At 38.1% G+C, this 22,816-nt stretch overlaps 3 protein-coding genes across 3 annotated transcripts; 1 reads left to right on the forward strand and 2 right to left on the reverse strand.

The window, feature by feature from the left end:
- Positions 1–5,428: 5,428 nt before the first annotated feature.
- LOC137390888 (uncharacterized) lies at positions 5,429–7,000 on the forward strand. The gene has a single exon (XM_068077204.1). It carries the CDS (start codon positions 5,429–5,431, stop codon positions 6,998–7,000), a length of 1,572 nt encoding a protein of 523 aa, XP_067933305.1.
- A 6,500-nt stretch (positions 7,001–13,500) lies between these two features.
- LOC137390889 (uncharacterized) lies at positions 13,501–14,415 on the reverse strand. Its single transcript, XM_068077205.1, has one exon. The coding sequence runs from the start codon at positions 14,413–14,415 to the stop codon at positions 13,501–13,503; it is 915 nt and encodes a 304-aa protein (XP_067933306.1).
- On the reverse strand, positions 14,412–16,799 carry LOC137390890 (uncharacterized). The gene has a single exon (XM_068077206.1). The coding sequence runs from the start codon at positions 16,797–16,799 to the stop codon at positions 14,412–14,414; it is 2,388 nt and encodes a 795-aa protein (XP_067933307.1).
- Positions 16,800–22,816: the final 6,017 nt, after the last annotated feature.

Genomic DNA, 22,816 nt, shown 5'->3' on the forward strand with positions numbered 1-22,816 from the left:
TTGTATTTGTATCTTTTCTGCAACCACGAACCTGGCATTTTACTGTATGTTAAGATTGTTGTTATAATCAATTTTATACTATTTGCATATGCATGCTGCTGACTTACTCTAATATATTACAATATCGTTTACGTTGTGAATTTACCAACTGTACTATGTTATAGTTTTTAGTGTCATGGTGTAGCCTACTACATGGTAGAAATACATATTGAACAAAATATACAACCACACACCTTTCTAGCAGCTTACATCAGTTAACCTTAAAGCTTGACAATCCGGGAGTTGTTACAGTGACACTTATGGCTAGTGAAACTTATGGCTAAGAACTACAACACACCTCAACCCAGACATGATATCGTCACTTCTTGTCTAGTTAGTCAGGTTTTTTATAGTTAGGTAGCATTGTGTTTCACATGTTTTATATGTATCGCATTCTTTTGCACCTTTTAAGAGCCAGGTCTTTTTTTTTAATAGACTTGCCCACCCATTGCCATTTAAAGACCTCGTTTAATTAATAGAAATTACTTTGGTTTTACATGAGGTCACTGCTTCATTAGTAGAGTGACTCTGAGAGCAGCTGTCATCAGATAATTAATTAAAATTACAGGGGGTCATTTTATGTGCTGTTTATTTGACACTGTGAGGGGCAATTCGTTTTAATCTTTGAGCGTTACAATTATAATCCACTACAGGGAGTTGTTCTCTATTACTGCTAACAATTAAACCACTCAGATTTCATGAGTAATCACACAAATTGACTTGAAATGGCTGCAAAGGACAGCAGTGAAACAGACATACACCCACAGATAAATGAACCCAATCATGGTGTAGAAGCAAATGAAAGTGGAATTGTTAGTACTCAACAAAAAACTGAAACAGAACACATTGCAGCAAGTGACAAGCATACACAACTAGGTGAATCAAACCACCTCACAAAAGCAATTAATAATGCAAGACCAGACAATGCAAGTAGTGTTAGAATCTCACAAAGGAATGTAAACAAAGCTAAGGTTGAAAATTTTCAAGCTAAAACTGATGCACAAAGTCAATATCATGAACTAATGCTTCGTGAAATACGAAGCACTGCTGTAAACACAAACTACGATCGCTTGGCACAAGTAAAAACTGAACTTGAAAAGTCCATTGCCGAAATTCACACAAAATACACTAAATTGAACGATGAACTAACTGGAGCACCTAAACCTATTGGCCTTGAAGTTGATAGGCTCACACATGATAACAGAAATTTAGTAGACAAAGTAGAAGAGTTGATGAGCCATCTTAGTGCTAAACTCCGCAATGGAAATGATCCACAGAAGACATATTCCTTAAATTTTCGGTCAACACGGACTAGCACCAGTGGAACATCCACCGACTCTAGCAGCTCATCAAAGCTACATTGTAAAGCTCATGAAGCAAGAGCTGCAGAAGAAGCTAAAAGGGCTGAATTACGAATGTTAGCTATACAAGAAGAACTAGAAACAGAACTAGCCGAGCTCAAACTGCAACAAGAGCTACAACTCGCTAAAAAGCAACAAGAGATAAAACGGACAAAACTTCAAGGCGAAATCACAGCCGAGCAAATAAAACGACAAGTGTTAGAACTAGCAGCAACAGAAGAAGTTGGAGCAACGAGTTTGTTGAGATTACCAACACCAAAAGCACCTTCTGTGGTTTTAATTAGCCCAGAAACGCAAACAGACGCCCAAGTACATAGAGCAACAAAATCAAGTGAACCTGGTAGGCTAAAGGCTACAAGAGCAAATTTTAACTTGACTACCAGTGACCACGAAGTCCAGCACACTACAGATCAACAACAATCAACTCCCTTACCGAGTCTACATAGCCACCTTCAAGAGATGCAGATAGATAATCCTCAAAGACAACCCACTCTAAATTCGGAACACTCATCACTAGCAGGAGCCATTGTGGAGGCAATTAACTATGCTAATGAACACCCAAAACTCAAAGTACCAAAACCCTTCATATACACAGGAAAACTCACATACTATCCTGATTGGAAAACATCAGTGAATAGATTTATTCTGGACAGAAAGGGCAGACCGGAAGACAAATTAGCTTTTTACGCACATATCTCAGTACGGACCATCACAAACTTATCAATGCATACTGCACTGTAAGAAATGAAAATGCACTGAAAGAGGCTTTGGAGGCACTAGACGAAGAATTTGGAGATGAGTTCCAAGTTGGGAAAGCTTACAAACAAGAGCTCTATCAATGGCCACAAGTGGCTGTTAATGATCCACAAGCTTTGAAAGAGTACTTGGGATTTCTGAAGCAGTGTTCAGCTGCGATGGTCAAAGTGGTGAGCCTAAGGGAGTTAAACACATTGTCAGAACAACAAAAGATCATCAAGAAGCTACCTGTGCACCTTGGAAGAAAATGGATACATAAAACAACGAAATACCTTGAATTACATGGAGAATGGCCAAATCTATCAGATCTCTGCACATTCCTCAAGTATGAAGTAAAGGTTGCATGCAACCCCCTCAATGACACAGATAACAACAAAAAAGAAGAGAAAAGGAATAAAGAAACTGAGAAATCCCGTTCAAGAGGAACGTGTCACGCTATAGAGTCAAAGATGTCACCCAACAACGGCAAACATTGTATAAAGTGCGAGAAGCAAAACCACTTTACATCAGACTGTGGATTTCTAGTTAGAATGTCCGAAAAAAGACAGACAGCAGTTTATAGCAAGCAACAATTTGTGCTTCTATTGGTTGAACACAGGGCACGGCTACAGAGAATGCAAAACGCCAATAAAGTGCCAAGTTCCTGGCTGCAAAGAAGGGCATGCTACAGTCAACCACAGCAAGATAAAGAACAACAAAAAAGATAATCAACAGGCACAAAGCAGACCATCTTAACCAAGTCAAACTGTTCAACTAAAGAACGAACAGCCAAAACCACAAAAAACGCTGATGCAACAGAAACTAATGCCACTGAACCGACATCTCGAAACACTCAATCTAAGGAAGCAGCATGTCACAGTATTCAAAGTGCTGAAGAATAAATGAGTATGTTCATCATGCCCGTCTATGTTGGATACAAAGGGTCATCGAAAGAACTGCTCACTCATGCTCTAGTGGATTCAATGTCAGATCGATAATTTGTCAGCAAAAATCTGGTGAATAAACTTAATGTATTCTCATCTGATACAGTAGAGCAATCTATGATGCTACACACAATGACTCAACAAACCGAGGTAACAAACAAGCAAATACAAGGGCTTAAGTTACGTGGCTATAAAAAGCAATACACTGTTAAACTGCCTTCAATGACAACAACTACTACCAAAATATCTATTAACAAAGGTCATATCCCTACCCAGGAAGCAGCAAATAAATGGAAACATCTTAGACACATTTCAGGCGAGCTCCCTCTTCTCATGGACATCGATGTTGGAATCCTTTGGAAGCAAATGTTAATGCTGCACACACACCACTGGAAGTCATCGTCAACACACCAGAAGAACCTTATGCCAAGAGAACAGTACTAGGCTGGAGCATCACCGGCAACTATCAAGCAAACACAGATCAAACCAGCAAATGCTTTACTCACAGAATTATCACTAAAGAAGTGCAAGATGACAACCTACTAAAAAAAGAAGTCGTGTTTGCACCAGACTCATCTGTGCCCACACCACAGCAGATCCTGAACATTTTGGAATCAGATTTTCAGCCCACTAATGAAACTACAGGATTGTCTATTGATGACAAACTATACTTGTCTATACTTACCAAGGAGACCTACCAAGATGAAAAGACTGGACACATAACAATGCCTTTACCATTCCAGCAAAAACCAAAAGGCTTAGGACTAAAGACAAAGAGATTGGCTGAACATCGCTTCGACCTGCTACTGCAATGCTTTAAGAAAAACAAAGAGTATGAAGCAAAATACAAAGAATTCATGAACTCTATCATAAACAATGGAGACGCAGAGCTGGTGGAAAATCATGAAGACAATGCCTGGTACATACCTCATTTTGGGGTTTTCCATCCCAAAAAGCCAAGTAAAATACGAGTGGTTTTTGACTGTGCAGTCAAGACTGAAGGTAAATCATTAAACGACTATCTACTAACAGGACCCAACTTGACAAACAGTCTATTGGGCATTCTCATAAGATTTTGACAAGAGAAGGTAGTAGCCCTTTTATGTGACATTGAGAGAATGTTTCACCAATTCCATGTCAACGAGAACGACAGAAACTATCTAAGATTTTTCTGGCTTACAGACAATGATGAAAGGGTGACATACAGAATGAAAGTGCACTTATTTGGTGCTAAATCGGCACCAGCATGTGCCACTTTTGGACTAAGGTATCTGACCGAGACAGATGGAAAACAAAAGTTGGCCCAAGAGTTTATCACAAACAACTTTTATGTTGACGATGGGCTGACTTCGACTGCAGATGTAACCACAGCCACTTTATTGATAAACCAGGCTGTAGACATTTGTAAAACAGGAAACATTTGTCTACACAAGTTTGTGACTAATAGCCCAGAACTTCTCGCAAACATACCAGAGACAGAGAGAAACGACTGCAACAATGTAAGCCTATTCGACTCAAACAACAGTATTCACCGTACATGGGGAATTCAGTGGAATACTTTTTCAGATGAATTCTCTTACCAGCTATCTATGACTACAAAAGATTTAACTAGACGGAGAATTTTATCTACCGTTGCATCAATCTTTGACCCACTTGGCCTGATATCTCCTTTTGTAATCACAGGAAAAATGATTCTACAGCAATGCTGTAGGCGCAACCTAGAGTGGAACGAAAGGCTGCCAACTGACCTTACCAACCAATGGACGGACTGGATCAATAATTTGGGGAAGCTCAAGTCAGTTGAATTCTCAAGATGCTACAAGCCACAGGAATTTAGAAATATAGCTAAAGCAGAATTGCATAGTTTTTCAGATGCTAGCAATGATGCATATGGAGCAGCAATCTATTTGAGACTTATAGACACATGTGGTAAGGTAACTGAAACATTGGTTCATGCCAAGGCTAGGGTGACCCCATCCAACATCACTTCTAGGCCACGTTTTGAGTTGCAAGCAGCAGTTATGTCAACAGTTCTCACGGACTTTGTTCGTAAAGAATTTACAACCTACGACATTAGCAAGGTGTATTACTACACAGACTCTAAAGTAGTCTCGAGTTACTTAAACAATGACACGAGACGGTTTCAAGTGTTTGTTGCAAATCAAGCAAAAAATACGAAACTACACTAAACCAAAAGATTGGTACTATGTACCTACCAAACTCAATCCCGCAGATCATGCATCGCGCGGATTAAGAGCCAACAAATCTGACTGCAGTACATGGAAACAAGGACCTTCTTTTCTGAGATGCGAGCCAATTGAACTGCCAATGCAACCAGACTACCTAAGCATGCAAGAGCTACAGACAAACACTGATGACGTCAGGAAATCTGCACATACACTCACATCTATGACAAAGAGTAGACAAGAAAACAAAATTTTGGAAATTCTAAAGAACATGTCTAACTGGAACAGGATGGTACACTTGATCTCCACCCTTGAGCAGTACAAAAGGTTCCTGAGTCACAAACATCTGAGGAAACTAGCAGTTAAGTCTGATGTAGAAGCTCAAGTTTATGCAGAAAAAACTATTATACGGCTATTGCAACGCCAACACTATGAAAAAGATCTAGAACACTCAGGAGCAATCAAACAACTTCGCAAATTACACCCATTTGTGGACTCTGATGGACTCCTCAGAGTTGGAGGCCGACTAGAGTACGGTCATCATCTAGAATATGGTAAAAAACACCCTATAATTCTATCTAAGGACCCCATAACCATGCAACTGGTGAGGCACTACCATGTTCTCACGGGCCACCAGGGACGACGATCAACCCTAGCACAACTGCATCTCAGAGGATATTGGGTTGTAGGACACTCAATCATATCATCAGTTATCAACTTATGCACAATCTGCAAAAGACTCAGAGCAAACTTTCAAGGACAGCAAATGGCTTCAATTCCTGAGAAGAGAACAGAACCTTCTCCACCATTCACCTACGTAGGGTGTGACGCATTTGGACCATTTCTAGTGAAAGATAGACGCTCTGTCATCAAAAAATATGGAGCTATATTTACATGTATGGCGTCGAAAGCTATACACATCGAAATGATAGATGATATGACTACAGACGCCTTTCTAAATGCTTTAAGATGTCTTATTGCTATTAGAGGACCTGTGCGTCAACTACACACAGATAGAAGGACCAATTTCATTGGTGCCGCCAATGAACTTCATGGACAAATACAATCGGGAAAACTCTCAACATTCACAACTGACAACCACATTGAATTTGTAACAAATGTCCCGTATGCCAGCCATATGGGAGGCATCTGGGAACGTCAGATCCGATCAATCAGAGCAGTTATGGATGGATTGCCAGAAGGGCACCACTCTCGGCTAGACTCATCCTCTCTACGTACACTATTCTATGAAATAATGGCCATCATTAACTGCAGGCCTCCGACAATGACAGATGAAGGTGTACCTCTCCACCCAAACATGATCTTAACTCTTAAATCAGCAGTTGTTCTGCCTCCACCAGGTGATTTTGACGCTGAAGATGTCTACAGCCGCAAAAGATGGATTCAAGTTCAGAGTTTAGCTGCAGAGTTCTGGAAACGTTGGAGAGTGGAATACCTTCAAACTCTGCAACCAAGGCAGAAGTGGGAAGGCCAGAAGCCTAACCTCAGAGTTGGTGACATTGTTATAGTGAAAGAGGCTGACACAAACTGCAATCACTGGCCCCTAGGAAAGATTGAAGAAGTTATGCCTAATGCTGACGGGCTAGTAAGGAAAGTCAAGCTGCAACAAGCAAACAAACAAGCTGAAAAACAAAACAAAAAGGATAACGAACAATCTTTCTACGAGCGACCAGCTCACAAGGTAGTCTTAATTTACAGACCAGAACAAGCATAGTGCCAAGTATACTCACATCATACATTACATACTCAATACTACTTACAAGAACATATGCACCTTAACCACATATACTAACCCATACATCACATACACATATATACCCTCATGAACATAATATACATACATATACGCCATGTTAGCAGTATGACGAACAACTCCATAAATTAGCCCTTGGTATTTCGTGGTTCAGTTTACTTTTTAAAATAATTACTAAAAGGTTAATTTGCCACCTCCATGTGTCAAATTAAAGGGGGGAGTGTAAAGGATTTGTTTTACTAGTAAAAGCGTGACGGCAGCTGCTGCCAGAATGGTTAACCATTGGGCTGTCACATAATAAAAAATACATAAATCTGTGGTCTTTGAACGGCAATAATATGGCAAGTCGATTAGTTGTTTCAGACTTAGTGTTTTACACCTGTGTTTAACTCATATTTGTTGGCCTACCAAACAATCATAACTAAGGTCAACACATCTACTTTTGAGTTCACCAACGCTAGACAGGTACAGCTCAGATTTCAAGAAAGACAGTACGTATATAAACGAAGTAATAGAATAAATTTTTGATATACAAGAAACAACTAATTCTGCTTGGACATTCAATCAACTAACATAATAACTCTCAGGATTAGAAGGCCGCATTAAGGTATTTAAGTTTATAAATTCAATATTGCAATTTTATTGTATTTGTATCTTTTCTGCAACCACGAACCTGGCATTTTACTGTATGTTAAGATTGTTGTTATAATCAATTTTATACTATTTGCATATGCATGCTGCTGACTTACTCTAATATATTACAATATCGTTTACGTTGTGAATTTACCAACAGTTACTGTACTATGTTATAGTTTTTAGTGTCACGGTGTAGCCTACTACATGGTAGAAATACATATTGAACAAAATATACAACCACACACCTTTCTAGCAGCTTACATCAGTTAACCTTAAAGCTTGACAATCCGGGAGTTGTTACAGTCAGTGTAAAACACTTTTCTTCAAAATGTCTCTATAAGCAAACAAAAAAGAGGAGAGGTAAGCAAGGGAAACAGTAGGCTAATATGAATACTACTATTACTATTCAACCTATTCTTAGACGCCTATACAACTTTTTCCAATACTTTTAACCAGTTATCTCTTAATGAATGCAACATACTATATGCTATTTTTATTAACTTCAATAATAAAACAAATGCAAAGCGATACAACAGATAAACAAAATTGGTAATAATAATAAAACATGACAAGAAACAATAGTGGTACTATACAAACAACTAAACTTATGAATAGCATTTATTATAATTGTAAAATGTATTCTAACAACTAGCAGCAATAATTACAATGACAATAAGAATACCAATATGGTTTAAAAACCGATATATGTATATACGTATAACAAGATAATTTTAAATTATATTTTGACTAACCTCACAAAGTTTAAAAGAAGCAATTGGCTGCAGAATCTTTGGATTCTTTTTGCTACTTCCAGAATCCAACCTGTAATTTTCACATTGACACTGTTTAAATAAAATAATAAAAAATGACTCCGTTCACATAGGTCTGACATGGCTGTGAATAATAGTCTACAACTATCCTTAGCTTTCCTACTAATCAGTTCAACATTAAGTTAATAGTAATATCTAAATCTATACAATTGCAAACACTAAAAACAACGTGAATCTTACCTGCCCACTTTAACAATCCATGCATTCCTTCTTTCCGGATCTTTTGGGAACTGAAAAACCTGTAGGCCTAACTCTGATCTGCCTGAGTATCTCACAGCCCAACAATTAACCACTATGATAAAGATGCTATTTAAATCACAATTACATTTAAAATTATAAAAAATAAAGGAGAAAAGTGTTGACGCAAAGATCGAAAGAACTCAACGAAGTGAAGTGAAGAGGAAAGTGTCTCACAGTATTGTGCTAGATCAAGGAAAGCGGGGAAGGATTGCGGTTACGATAGCTTTGATGAAAAAATTCGAGATCAAGTTGTAGAGGCATGCGTTTCAGAACAACTTAACCCTTTGAACCCTAATGGCCGCTTTTGCGGCCTTACCGTAGGGTGTGTCTAAAACCCTAGTGGCCAGAAAACCCGCCTTGGCACGACTCTGTCTATAATCGCTGTTTTTCAGCAACAACTCAAGCCAATCTGTTTAATTTTTGCATAAAGCAAAGCCTCGGGAATTTTTACATCCGTTTTTACCGTTTTCAAAGGTATTTATTTACTTCCTCTGTTATAATAACAACTTTTTATTAAGACGATATCGCGAAAAAATCGATGCGGCTCATTTGTTGGTAGGTACCCTACAGGATGAATTTATTCGCAGAGTTAAATTTCGCGAAAATTGCCATTTCATGCATATTCGCGGATTAATTTATTCGCGGCTGAACACTGTCACTTTCTATGAAGAGTTAACTCTATTGCGTCTAGCAATAAAGTAAACCCTACGCATGCGCACATTGTGTGTTCCGGTTTCTATTTAGCTTACAACGAAAGGTCGATCGTGCTAAGCTATAAATTTTTTGCTGCGCTCAGAGGTTTTCACGAATATTTATAGATTTGGAGGCCTTTGATGAACCAACAACTTGCGGTAAGTAATGAGTTTTTTTCAAAACCATTTATTAAATTAGTTGAAATTTACTTTAGTTTTTCGGTAAAACGCAATATTTATTTTTCCATCCCTACCGCTTCATTATTTGTTTTAGTGTGAGAGAGAGATTTTTCATCATACACGCAAGCACAATGACTGCAAGGGTGTTAGATGTCATTCTTAGAAGATCACCAATCATTCAGGGAGGTCTTGAAATTAGGTAGAAGTGATCGCAGCCGCTAACGAGAGGAATATATCTGTTTTAAAAAAGGAACAAAAACATCTTTACGAGCACAAATCTTTGGCCAACCGGCAGAACTTTGCAATAGTAAGCCACGAGGAGCGTTCTGATGATGACTTCCTTACCAGCCATGTAGTAGCGAGAGAATCACTTTTAACATCTACCCAAGACAGTGACAGCGATATAGAGCTGCTATTACCATAAGAACTAGTCAGAGAGCACCATTACACGCTAGTATTCACTTATCAAGAGTACCAGTTTAATTTTATTGCTAGACAACGGCCATTTGGACTAAACTGTTTATATTTACTCTATTCATCGTTTGTAAAATATTATTTGTATTTGAAATATTTTATTTGTACACTCAAGTTTGTAATAAATTATAATATATTTATACATGAAATGAAATATATGATATAATCATGTTTGCTGCAGCGATATCAAAAAGTTGTTGTTGATGAAGGGGTCTAGGCTGACTGGTTGCTTCTCTGCCAATATTCCTGCCTTGATGAATATTACTACTTGTCTCTAGTTTTCGTAATCGCAATAGGTTATATTTCATTCTCAATCTGCAGTAAACACGAAAACGGAAAAATATTAATAAGTGTTAAGGAAGTACAAAAACAATAGCTGAAGTATTTAATGAAAGCGATCAGTTTTTAAACAAAAGAATTAACTAACGCAGTTGATTATGGAAAAACATATCTGTAATGCAAATCAAATACACACCATAATGTCCAGATCAGAATCATTATCGTCCTCAACTACGGTATTAGAGATTGATGGAGTTGATTTCAATGTCAAAAGACCGTAGGAGAGATTTTTGCGATGACTAAGCCATGCTGAATAACTTGTGAAAACCTTGAATAATTTTGTAAAGAAGTTCGATGCAATGGCAATAAAACTCGAAGCCCCGGCGATGATTTTAAAGAAGTTTTGGAACTCGGCTACGTTTAGTACTTCTGCCTAACGGCTATTTTTTCGATGACACCATTCTGCATATCTTGTGACAACCTTGAATAATTCTGTAAAGAAATGTGATGCATTAGCAATGGGGTTAACTCAAAACCCCAGCAATGATTTTAAAAAGGTTTTGGAACTCAACTACGTTTAGTATTTATGCCTAGTGGCTAGTTTTTAATTTTGAGGCAGTAGTTATTCTCTCTCTAATGATTTAATTTAGAAATCCGCGGAATTTAATAATTCGCGGAATTGACTGTTCGCGAAATCGCGAATTTTTATAACCATCGAATATTTTCATCCTGTATGGTAATAAATGATTATGATGCAAATAAAGAATTATTATAACTATTTTTTTCTAGTCTATTTTGACTGCTGAAATGATGATGAACATGTGCTCGATGGATATGATACTACTGTAAGTGTTTGTACAAGTTTTAAAAAGTTTTTTGAACTTTTTTAGTTTTAGTCTGAATAATGGTGAAGTACTGTTTTTTTCTGTTTGATGACATTTGCTGTCGGTTGCCTGACTTTTTTACTAGCGTTTTATCAAGTATCATTGTATTATGAGCACATCTAGATATTTTTATTAAAAGTTTAAAAACTTTTGATCATTGGACAAATTGCCCAGGGTTACTGGCACACATTGACAAAAACGGCCAGGGTTCAAAAGGTTAAAGATGTGGTTGCGTCAAATTTGAGTTAATTTTAAAAGAAAGTACTTTGTTGTTTATCAGTTGATATGTTGTTTTTTGTGTTAGACGATCTCATTGTCAAGATATTTGAAGATTAAAACCGAAAAAATTTGATCGCGTTGAAAACGCTCAGGCCAAAAACATACCCAGACTTGCCTAGCCTGCCTTGGCAAACGGTTGTTTTTGTGGAGTTGTCCCCCCGTTGAGCGGGGCGAGCAAAACAACAGCTTGTCACAAGATGCACTGCACCTGATGCATCAGCTGCACTGAAAGGGAGTTGTTCTCTTCCGTCTATGCAGTTTGGCTGCGATGTTATGTCGGTCGCTCCATTGGTAATCATAACGGATCTCGGGCAAAAATTTATGTAGAAAAAATATGATAACAAGGTTTAACCAGGGACCAGTCTCTGCGGTAAACCTTAGTAGAAGTTGAGAATAAAATAAATTAAAAATAAAATCAATAAGAACAAATAAAACTGACTGATACAAAAATAGAAATAATACTGACTGAGCGCACAAATAACAACGCGTTTAGTTGCTGTTGTTGCCTAAGTTCTTAAGTTCTATTAAAGTTTATCGCAGAGATTGGTCTCTGGCTAAACATTTCTATTTTATGTAAAAAAACTACATAAATTTTTGTGTGAAATCCGTTATGATTACCAGTGGAGTGACCGGCCTAACATCGCAGTCAAGCCGCATAGATGAAAGAGAGCAACTCCCTTTCGGTGCAGCTGATGCATCGGGTGCAGTGCGTCTTGTGACAAGCTGTTGTTTTGCTCGCCCCGCTCTCCGGGACAACTCCACAGAAACAACCGTTTGTCAAAACAGGCTAAGACTTGCCCAAAATGATGTAACCTGTGTGTAGCGACAGGCGCTATCTAGGGCGACAAGCCGTAATGGAGAGCTAGCTTTACTGATGAGTAGTTGTGGTTCATGAGACTTTATTTAACCCAACTGGCTCAACGTGAAGTCTGCAATGCGAATTGCATGACATGTACATTAATATAAAACAGTTGCAATTATTAATAACAGTATAAAATATACAAATTGATTCAAATGTTTCAGAGGCAAATCAAATGTATAGAATTAGCCATAAATTGTGAAATAAAAATAAAATGAGTAATAGACAGTGAATGTAACAAATCTTAATGTGTGTAAAAGTTTAACAGTTTGCTAAAAATGGAATACACAAATTAATAAGCAAAAACTGACCTTGTTGCCTTCCGTGGCTTGTCTTGGTAAAATAGACTTGAAAATATTGTAGACTTGAGAACTTTTAAAAGAACAACTTTATAAACTTAGAAACTTTATCACCAATAATGGTGAGCTTATTGAGCCATACTGCTCAGGACAAAGACTGCTGCTCTACTGACCAGTTCTAGAGAAGACAGTTGACCAAGATGAACCGAGAATGCAAAAAAGTTAGACAAAATTAGTGCACATCTCGGACCCTAAATTAGTTGTAGTCCCAGCCACGCCAATCGCTAATGGAACGCGCTCTAACGCCCGCAGCAGCAGCTCTCAAGCTTATTCATCCCAACAGCCAAAGACTGGAAAAAGCATTAGTATTTATTAAAAATGTACCTGTTTTATAGTCGTGACACATCTGTTGAAGTAATTATCTATTATACCTTGAAAACAAAGAAGTCTGGGGCTGATGTTTACTAGAAATATTTTTTAAGAAATGGCTAGAAATAATACACGTATTTAATTTCATTACACTCCCACCTTAATTTACTCTAGGAAATTAACTATTACAAGCAAGCTAAAATACTACTGTCCACATTTCACCACATTTTAAGGATTATGTTGAAAGCATAAAACATACTACCTGAAAGCGATATATTGTGAAACATACATGAAGGTAAGGGTAAGCAGAAAGTAGTATAAAGTGGTATGTATATGTGATAAAACAAAAAATGTGCTGCCAAATTCGACGGTGCACATTCAGCATAGATGGGGGATAAAAGTAATAGCATAAAATACAAGTATAACAGTATAAGCATAATCTATACCAGTTTAACTAGTTTCTGAACAGGTCTATGTAGAATTGTTCTTTTTTCCATCGGCTTTCCTTTGCTGGAGAGGAACTTTGACGCTAATCGAACTGACACCTTTCTAACAAGACCGTCTGATCCTGGATAGGTTTCTTCCACTATAGCTTTTCTCCAGTGATTTCTGGGCATATCGTGCTCGACCAAGAGTACCACATCACCCTTGGCAAGGTTCACCTTAATATCGGCCCACTTTTGACGCTTGGTAATCTCATCGAAGTAAGTGACCTTCCACTTTTGCCAGAGTGCTTCCGCCAAACATTGTACTTCTTTCCATCTAGCTTTAGCATATGACTCCGTTGTAAACTCGCCTGGGGGTGGCGGTGTTGGTTCTGGCTTTCCAGTTAGCAAAGCGTTCGGAGTGATTGGCAGCTCTTCCGGATCGTTGACATCAACTAAAGATAGAGGCCTACTGTTAGCCGTTGCCATCACCTCACAAAATGCCGTTTGTAGCATGGAAGTATCGAATCTGCCTTTGTGTTTGTAAAAAATATCGTCTAAAATAGATCGAATGGTGCGAATTTGTCGCTCCCAAACACCACCTTGATGGCTAGCTGTTGGTGTTGACATGATGAAGTTTATTTGCATGTTTGCTAGAATTTGTTTAGCTTCGTTGTCTACCATATTTTTAAGTTGCTTGTCAAATTCATTTTTTGCTCCAATAAAGTTGGTGCCATTGTCACTGTACAGGGTTTTCACATGTCCTCGAATAGATATAAAACAACGCAATGCATTCAGAAATGCATTGGTCGATAAGTCATCCAAGAGCTCAGTATGTATTCCTCTGGTATATAGACAGGTAAAGACTAGACCATACTTCTTCAGCTCAGTACGCCTTTCTTTAACCTCAAAAGGCCCAAAGCAGTTCATACCAGTATGCCTAAAGGGGGGGGGGGGTACTTTCCAGTTCTTTCTAATGGCAAGTCTCCCATCTGCCGAGAAGAGCTTTTTCCTCGTAGTGTGCGGCATGTCACACATTTGACTGCCTCTAGTGGTTCCAGCTTCCATGATTTGTTGCGTACCATCTTTTGAAGTGTTCCAACAACTCGTAGAAGTCGAATTTTGGTACTGAAGTGCTCTATGAGCTTGAGCACTGGATTAGGTTGTTTCATTTTTGTGTTGCATTTTTTAATTCTTCTCACTTCTGGATCTGTTTGACCGAGTTTCGCTTGGAAATCAGTCTGTTTAGCTGAAGGATATGTTTGTTTTTCTTTTAAGAACTCAGGCCCATGGAACCGGATACTCTTCATTAGTTTGTGGAATCCTATCCCTCTGGATGCTATGTCCGCTGGATTGTGCTCCCCGGCTATGTGGTGCCACTGAGTGACTTGTGAGTGCTCTCTAATTTCATGAACTCGGTTTGCTACATAAATCTGAAATCTCTTGGAGTCATTGGCTATGTAGCTGAGCACAATTTGAGAGTCTGACCAGTAATGCTCCTCGTCAATTCTAAGATCTAACTCGTGTTGCGGTGTCTTACTGAGCCAAGTAGCCAGCAATGCTGCTTGCAAACGATTGTTAGGTAGTTTGGAACGCGATCTAAAGGGTAATGGCATCTGAAAGTACTCATCATTTCTTTGTACAGTTCCTGTACTCCAAATCTCCATGAACTTTATGTCATCTTGAGAGCTTAGCGTGTCACTATCATCAGATAGTATCTTTGCAAATGTATTGCAGGCATTCACTGATACTCTTGGTGTTTTACGACCATTTTGTCTTTTACCACTGCCCATAGCTGTCCATCCTAGAACTGTTTTCTCAGCAAATGGTTGTCCTTTACGTCCACGTATTGCCTCTATCGGTGCAAAGGCATCTGGACAGTCTCGCCCAATCAGCATAGCCACAGGTATATCAAGCAGGGGAGGAAGAAACTTGGAGATTTCGATGAGATGTTCATACTTGGCCAGATTATCTCTAGTAGGTATCTGGTCTTTGTCACATGAGAAGTCATTCCAAGCGTAAGCTGCTATGCTTAGCTTGGTACATTCGTGGAAACCCCTAACTAAAATATTGTGGTGTAAATTGATCTTCTCAAGTGTCGATCCATTTAGAGTTTCCATCTGTACATCTTCTATTGTTGTATCTGTGTTCAGCATGCCTCCAACGTCTGTTGTGAGAAATGTGCTGTCCGACTGTGAATCTAACATAGCGTATATAAGTACCTCTTTCTGTGGATCAAATTGCGAGGAAACATAAACAGGAAGAATCATATTTAGCCCTTTCTCTGCACAACTTGTGAACTTGACATCAAGCTTCTTTGTTTTCTGCAAAGAATCCTCTCGAGCAGTGTTCCCTTGAGATTCCTTTAGAGTGTTTGTGTATTGCTTGTCGGGCTTGGTTTCCATTTTCATCCCACCTGAAGTGTTAGTTTGAGTTTCTGGAGCCTTTGTATCTGTACTCCTATTTCGCTCCCATTCATGAGGTTCTCTGTGTAAGGCGGTGGGGTGTCTTTTCTGACACTTCTTGCAGGTTGCTCTTTTTGGACATTCTTTAGATTTGTGATCTGAGGAACCCAAGCATCCAAAGCATAGACGATGCTGTTTAACAAAGGCTTCTTGTTGGGCCGCCTTCATATCTCTCAGTGTGTAGCATTCAGCTGTTGCATGAGGCTTCTTGCAGCAAATGCAGGAGTTAGCGTAACCAGTAGATGTTGCAAGAGCACTAACTCGAGCACTAGGGTAGATTCTTTGTTGTTTGGGTTTGTCTTTCAAATTCATGCTTGTCAGCTGCATCAATGGCTCTTCCATGATCTCCGCATGGTCAATAACAAATGATGTGAACTCTTTGAAGTCAGGATACGGCTTCCTGGCTTGACGTCTTTCCTTGACTGTTTTCACCCAACTTCTAATCATGAAATCGGGTAGCTTTGCAACTAGTTTCTCATTCTCCTCGCTATCATCTAAGATGTTTAGCTGGGTAACATCGCTCATAGCAGACCTAACATGTGCCAGCAAGTCAGCATATTCCCTAAGCAAAGAACTATTTTTGGGTCCTATCTTGCTGAATTCCGACAGCTTTTTACGTAGTGCTCTGCTTACGCTGTGTTTGTTTCCAAATCTATGTTTTAGCACTGCTCTTGCATCATAGTATGCAGATAGTGTATTAGTTAAGAAATGCCCGCTGATGGCATCGTAAGCCTTACCAGACACAAATCTTTTAAGGTGACGGAGGGGTTCAATATTTGTCAAACCTTCAGTCTCCCACGTAAGCATCAAAATCCATTTCCCATTCTGTGAATGTAATGGGATCACCATGGTACACAGCAGGTGCCAGAGACTGCCTCTTTGTTGCTCTCATTGAAGCAATAAGACTAGTTGTGAGATCTTTTACGACTTGTAGACCTGTGTCTTGAGCTCCAATACTGTTATAGGATTCCACGTTGACTTCTGCGTTGTTGGTGCGTGTAGGCATAACAGTTGGCCGGCTATAAGCTGAAGGTGTTGTTTCAGTTATGGTATTAGCTTCTCTTTCTCTCATTCAGGACAGCAGTTGATTAAACTTTTCCATGTGAGTAGCAAAGGTAGCAGACGCCTCTTGAAGATCTTCCTCATCATCTTGTTTAGGTTGGTCCATCTCCTCTAGTAGCACTGTAAGCTTCTGTCGGTTCACGGCGATTTTGCTTGTACACAAGTCAAACATATTTTTGATTGTTTCTAAATCTGTTTTATTCTCAGTCAATCTATCTAACTCATTATAGTTTGCTTCAATAGTTTCCAAATTGGCATTAACAGTGGCACTATATTGCTCTATTTGCTCTCTTGTGTGAGCTTCAGTTTGACCGAAAAAATGGTCCATATGCTCAAATTCCTCAACTATAGCTTGAGCTACTTCATTATTCAAATGCATAAGCTTTAGACGTACAGACTCACGCCTGGAAACTACATTTGTATCAGACCTTTCAAGTGATTGCATATTAGTTTGATGATTTGATTCGTCCTCTGACGCCATATCAGAGCACAAAATTATGAGTTAACTTTCAACTAGGCCAACTATGAAAATAAACAAAACTAGCCCTTTAATAATTAAAGCCAGTAAGACACTAACGATGGCACCTACCCGTGAGTGCCCATCTAATACAGTAGTTACATGTGAATATAGTCTAGAGGAAGGATAACAAAAATTAGCAATCAGCTAAATAGCTACTTGATGAGATTACCAGGAATTGCACTGCGGCGCGGCAAAGGACGGCGACCCCACAAACAATTACCGAGCAGAGACCGGACAATCAAAGGAACCGCTTGATGTGCACCAAATTTGCCTGTAAAATTTGTGAATTTAAATTTAAACTACTGTCAACTGTACTTCAGCTAGAACTACTCAGTTTACAATAATGAACAGACTTGTAGAAATTAACCAAGGCAATACACAATACCAAACTAAAAATGGTTGATAAAGCCACACATGGAAGTAAAGCAAATATTGTAGATATTTTATTTACTTCAGTCCAATATTGATACGTTACTTGTCTTTACAGGTTCCTTCAGTATTTTCCTTTCAGCGCTTTACTTGACTCTAAGGACTTGACTTGTACTTTACTTTGACTTTGTAAGCTTGAGCTTTACCTTGACTTTGTAGACTTGAACTTCACTTTGACTTTGTAAACTTGACTCTCCAATGGTAGAGGTCAAGACTTCACTATAGCGACAGGCGCTATCTAGGGCGACAAGCCGTAATGGAGAGCTAGCTTTACTGATGAGTAGTTGTGGTTCATGAGACTTTATTTAACCCAACTGGCTCAACGTGAAGTCTGCAATGCGAATTGCATGACATGTACATTAATATAAAACAGTTGCAATTATTAATAACAGTATAAAATATACAAATTGATTCAAATGTTTCAGAGGCAAATCAAATGTATAGAATTAGCCATAAATTGTGAAATAAAAATAAAATGAGAAATAGACAGTGAATGTAACAAATCTTAATGTGTGTAAAAGTTTAACAGTTTGCTAAAAATGGAATACACAAATTAATAAGCAAAAACTGACCTTGTTGCCTTCCGTGGCTTGTCTTGGTAAAATAGACTTGAAAATATTGTAGACTTGAGAACTTTTAAAAGAACAACTTTATAAACTTAGAAACTTTATCACCAATAATGGTGAGCTTATTGAGCCATACTGCTCAGGACAAAGACTGCTGCTCTACTGACCAGTTCTAGAGAAGACAGTTGACCAAGATGAACCGAGAATGCAAAAAAGTTAGACAAAATTAGTGCACATCTCGGACCCTAAATTAGTCGTAGTCCCAGCCACGCCAATCGCTAATGGAACGCGCTCCAACGCCCGCAACAGCAGCTCTCAAGCTTATTCATCCCAACAGCCAAAGACTGGAAAAAGCATTAGTATTTATTAAAAATGTACCTGTTTTATAGTCGTGACACATCTGTTGAAGTAATTATCTATTATACCTTGAAAACAAAGAAGTCTGGGGCTGATGTTTACTAGAAATATTTTTTAAGAAATGGCTAGAAATAATACACGTATTTAATTTCATTACACTGTGATACAACCTGTCTCTGTCTCTCGTATTCACATCGACTAATGCGATAAGATAATGGGATCAAAGTCTTATTCTACGTGGCTCAATGGCATATGTTTTATTTTGTATTTGCTCATGTTAGCTAGAATAAAATTTTAAATCCAGCTACAGATGAATGAGTGAATAATAATGAACAATCCATTCATTATTATGAATGTTTGAAACGCCTCAAATAATGGAAATTATAAACTTGTCATATTAACTTCCTCTAAATGCTATGAAAACATTTTAGTACCGACTAACAATTCTACCGGTTTACGGTAATTAGGCCATCGAGTTAGCTTATTTCATCGTGGCCTCTGTATCAGCTAAGTTCTTAGTTGCTACACTCACACCGGAAACTAGCTACTAAATAAAATAGTCATGCTGCCATCTTTGGAAATAATAAGTTTGAATATATGGCGAAACCAACTGCATCCCAAAAAGTCATGTATAGTCTACGTTATTTAGTCATTATTAGTATTAATTTGTAGAAAATTTCACTGGTCCGTTCGATTAGTTAATTCAAGAACAAAACGAATGGTCTTATGAGTTGACCGAAATAGTGAACGCAAAACAATGTCAAGTTCGTTTAAATCAATTAACCCACCGATTCTGGCAAAGGATTACTAAAGCCATTTTTGCACCTGGTTGGCGGTTTGTGGACTCATGCTTTTTCATAGATATGTCATTCCAACGCGTATCTACCGAAAGCGTTCAAATTGGGAGTTAGATAAATTGCGAGTGTAATTTTTAAAATGAATAAATGTTTAACAAAAACATAAGTACACCAAGATAACGCTTCGAAGCTTTGGTTCTGGAAGTTAAAGATGTGCATTGATCAATCGATTTTCCTCACTTTTTACAAGTGAGAAGTGAACATCTAAAGTCTAATCATAAATATAATTTACTAGCTAAAACTAGCAAAGAAAATTTGAAGCAAATATAGGTAGCTAGGTGAGACGATAAAAAATTATAAAACAATGATTGGTGATAGCAAAAAGTTATAATTCTATTAATTAGTAAATGTATTCATGAGTACTAAATTCATTACCGTTAGTATATTCCTGAAAGACCACTTATTAGTATAACTCCAATGGCGGTATAGGGAAAAGAGTTAGCAGTCATGCCCTTTCCAACTACACATCACTAAAAGGTTTCAATTTCATTTTTCCTGAAATAACGGTTAAATGATATTTTTGGCCACAAAATTTTGTTATTTAAACATCTAATTTTTAATGAAAGGCCCTCCAAATAGTATAATGGCAGAGAGTATGTTTAATTTACATTTGGTCATATGCATTATAGTAATTTTTAAAACACATTCATAGTATATGCTTAGGATTATACAGTCATACTTCAACTTATGAGCTTAATGCGTTCCGAGACTGAGCTCGTATGTCAATTTACTCGCATGTTGGTACAATTTATTTATATATAGAACAATTAAATATATATTGATTGGTTTCCATACTCTAAAAAAATGCAAATAAAACACTCAAAACAAGATATTGTAACAGAAAGAACATGTAGGTTATTGTCCTAACTTACCACATGCTTTCAAAAAGCAACAAATAAAAAATAATGCAAGGAAATGTGATTAATTAAAATATAAAATTAAATACATACAATAGCAGTTAACGCGAGCATTTGCCATGGAGGGAGATATAAGTTATCCTTTATTACGACAGTTGACTTTGATAAATTTTGATTTTATCAAATTCTTAAAAGACAAACTTAGAAGCAAACCTAAAAGCAAACTTTCATTTTTCACTTAACGTAATTAAAATTTTTTCGGCGTTCATAGTTTGAAGTTTCTCGCTGGTTAGCTAATTTTTCTTTCGTTTCACTCTCACGACCAGCTGGTCGTTTTAAGAGAAACCTATCTAAGGACGTTTGCCTTTGTCGCCCTTTCAAAATGTTGCGATTAAGACGAACACAGGTGTCGTCACAGAGGGTTAATGCACGACCACTAGCCAACTTGTCCGAATGTCTATTTTTTATAGTCTTGATAGATAGCACTGGCCTTTTCACATAGCATCGCTTCAGTTGCGCTGTCACCGGCCAATTGTTCGTCTTTTATCCAACGCCTGAGCAGTCTCTCCATCAGCGGTTGTGAAGATCGTTGCGCTGCCTAGAAACTATGGTTAGTACTTTTGCAAACTAAATGCCCTGAATATAATCGTTCTGTTTGATAATTGCAGATGTATTTCTGTCGTATTGCTGAGCTAGCTCAATCACGCATACACACTTCGTATATTTTTCAATATTTTTTCGTTTAATATCAATTGTTATCATTTGTTTTTTTTTTGCATTATTTCTTATTTTACTGGCAAACCTTAGGTCTACGCACAATACTTTTGATTAACATAATTCAGCACTGAAAATTGTGCACAAAAAACACTGTACAAACGTATAACCTGAGCAGTTGAAAAATACAGAGTGATGCTGTTCTCATAAAACATCTCCGACATACTTGGCAACTGACTCACGTGCTCGTATCTCAAACATGGCTCGTATGTTAGTGCTATAACTTGCTTTAAAGCTGGCTCGTATCTCAAGTTTCTCGTACGTCGGAGCACTCGTAAGTTGAAGTATTACTGTAGTAGCAATCTTCATATTAACAGTACATGTTTACAAAACCTACCTGATAGCATGTCAGTAAAATGTGCCACATGTTTCAAAGCACTTCTGATGGCTTCCAAGGTAGATGCCAAATCATCTCCTGTTGGCATTAAATGGGTGTGTTTTTTATCGGTTGAAAGCGCTTTCCTCACAGCACACTCTTGTTCAAGAAAGCGATTGATCATCACGAGCTTTGAGCCCCATCTCGTGGGGCTATCGTTTAGCAAATGGTATTTTGGCAAATGAGGTTCTTCTTGAGCAGCCTCTAGAAGAGGACTCTTTTTATGCGAGTGAGCCAAGTGTGGCGCCACCTTTTGACAGCTTGAAATGGCTTTATCTATTACCTTGTCGCCCTTCAGTGCATTTACAAATGCTAGGTTAAGGCGGTGACCAACACATGATATTCTGGTCCAACCTGTAATGTGTTGCAAACAATCGCATCTAGGTATACTAGTCAGCAATTACTGTACTCGTGTGCTTATCAAAGATTGAATGTGAACCAATTTACTTGCAGTACTTTTCGGACTATTAACCGCACCTCTATATAAGCCGCATCTGCTTTATTTTCAAAAAACCGATAACAAAACAATACATAGGTCGCACCTTTGTATAGGCCAGAGAACTTAGGACGGTGCTTTTTAACACGGCAGCAATTTTGCTAGTTAAAACAGAACAGTGCCATCAAGCACTGCTTCGCATAAACCTACACTTTTTAACCCAGCGCCTAACGGAACAATACCGTTAGGCACTGTTCCGTATAAACACACGCTTTTTAACCCAGCGTCTAAGAGTACAGTATCATTAGGCATTGTTTCGTATTTTCTTTCATTGCTAAAAGCGCACCAACCGGAGATTCCGGTTAATGCGCCCTAGCGGTGAAAGAAAAACCCACAGAATAGCCGCACCCTTATATAAGTTGCATTGCTCAAAATATTATGGAAAAGTAGCGGCTAATAGTCCAAAAAGTACGGTATAAATGGAAATAGCAGACTAAACCTGAACAAAAGGCTGCGTTTTGTCAATCTATATATATATACATATATATATATATATACATATATATATATATATATATACAGGACAGATAGCGCAGTTGGTAAGGTATCGGGACCATGATCATTAGGTCCTC

Source organism: Watersipora subatra, chromosome 3 (genome assembly GCF_963576615.1).
Source record: "Watersipora subatra chromosome 3, tzWatSuba1.1, whole genome shotgun sequence".
NCBI classification, from domain to species: domain Eukaryota; kingdom Metazoa; phylum Bryozoa; class Gymnolaemata; order Cheilostomatida; family Watersiporidae; genus Watersipora; species Watersipora subatra.

What these genes read in the sequence shown, in the direction of transcription:
- LOC137390888 (XM_068077204.1), top strand. Translation starts at nt 5,429, where the DNA reads ATGCAAGAGCTACAGACAAACACTGATGACGTCAGGAAATCTGCACAT.
- LOC137390889 (XM_068077205.1), bottom strand. Translation starts at nt 14,415, where the DNA reads ATGAACTGCTTTGGGCCTTTTGAGGTTAAAGAAAGGCGTACTGAGCTG.
- LOC137390890 (XM_068077206.1), bottom strand. Translation starts at nt 16,799, where the DNA reads ATGGTGATCCCATTACATTCACAGAATGGGAAATGGATTTTGATGCTT.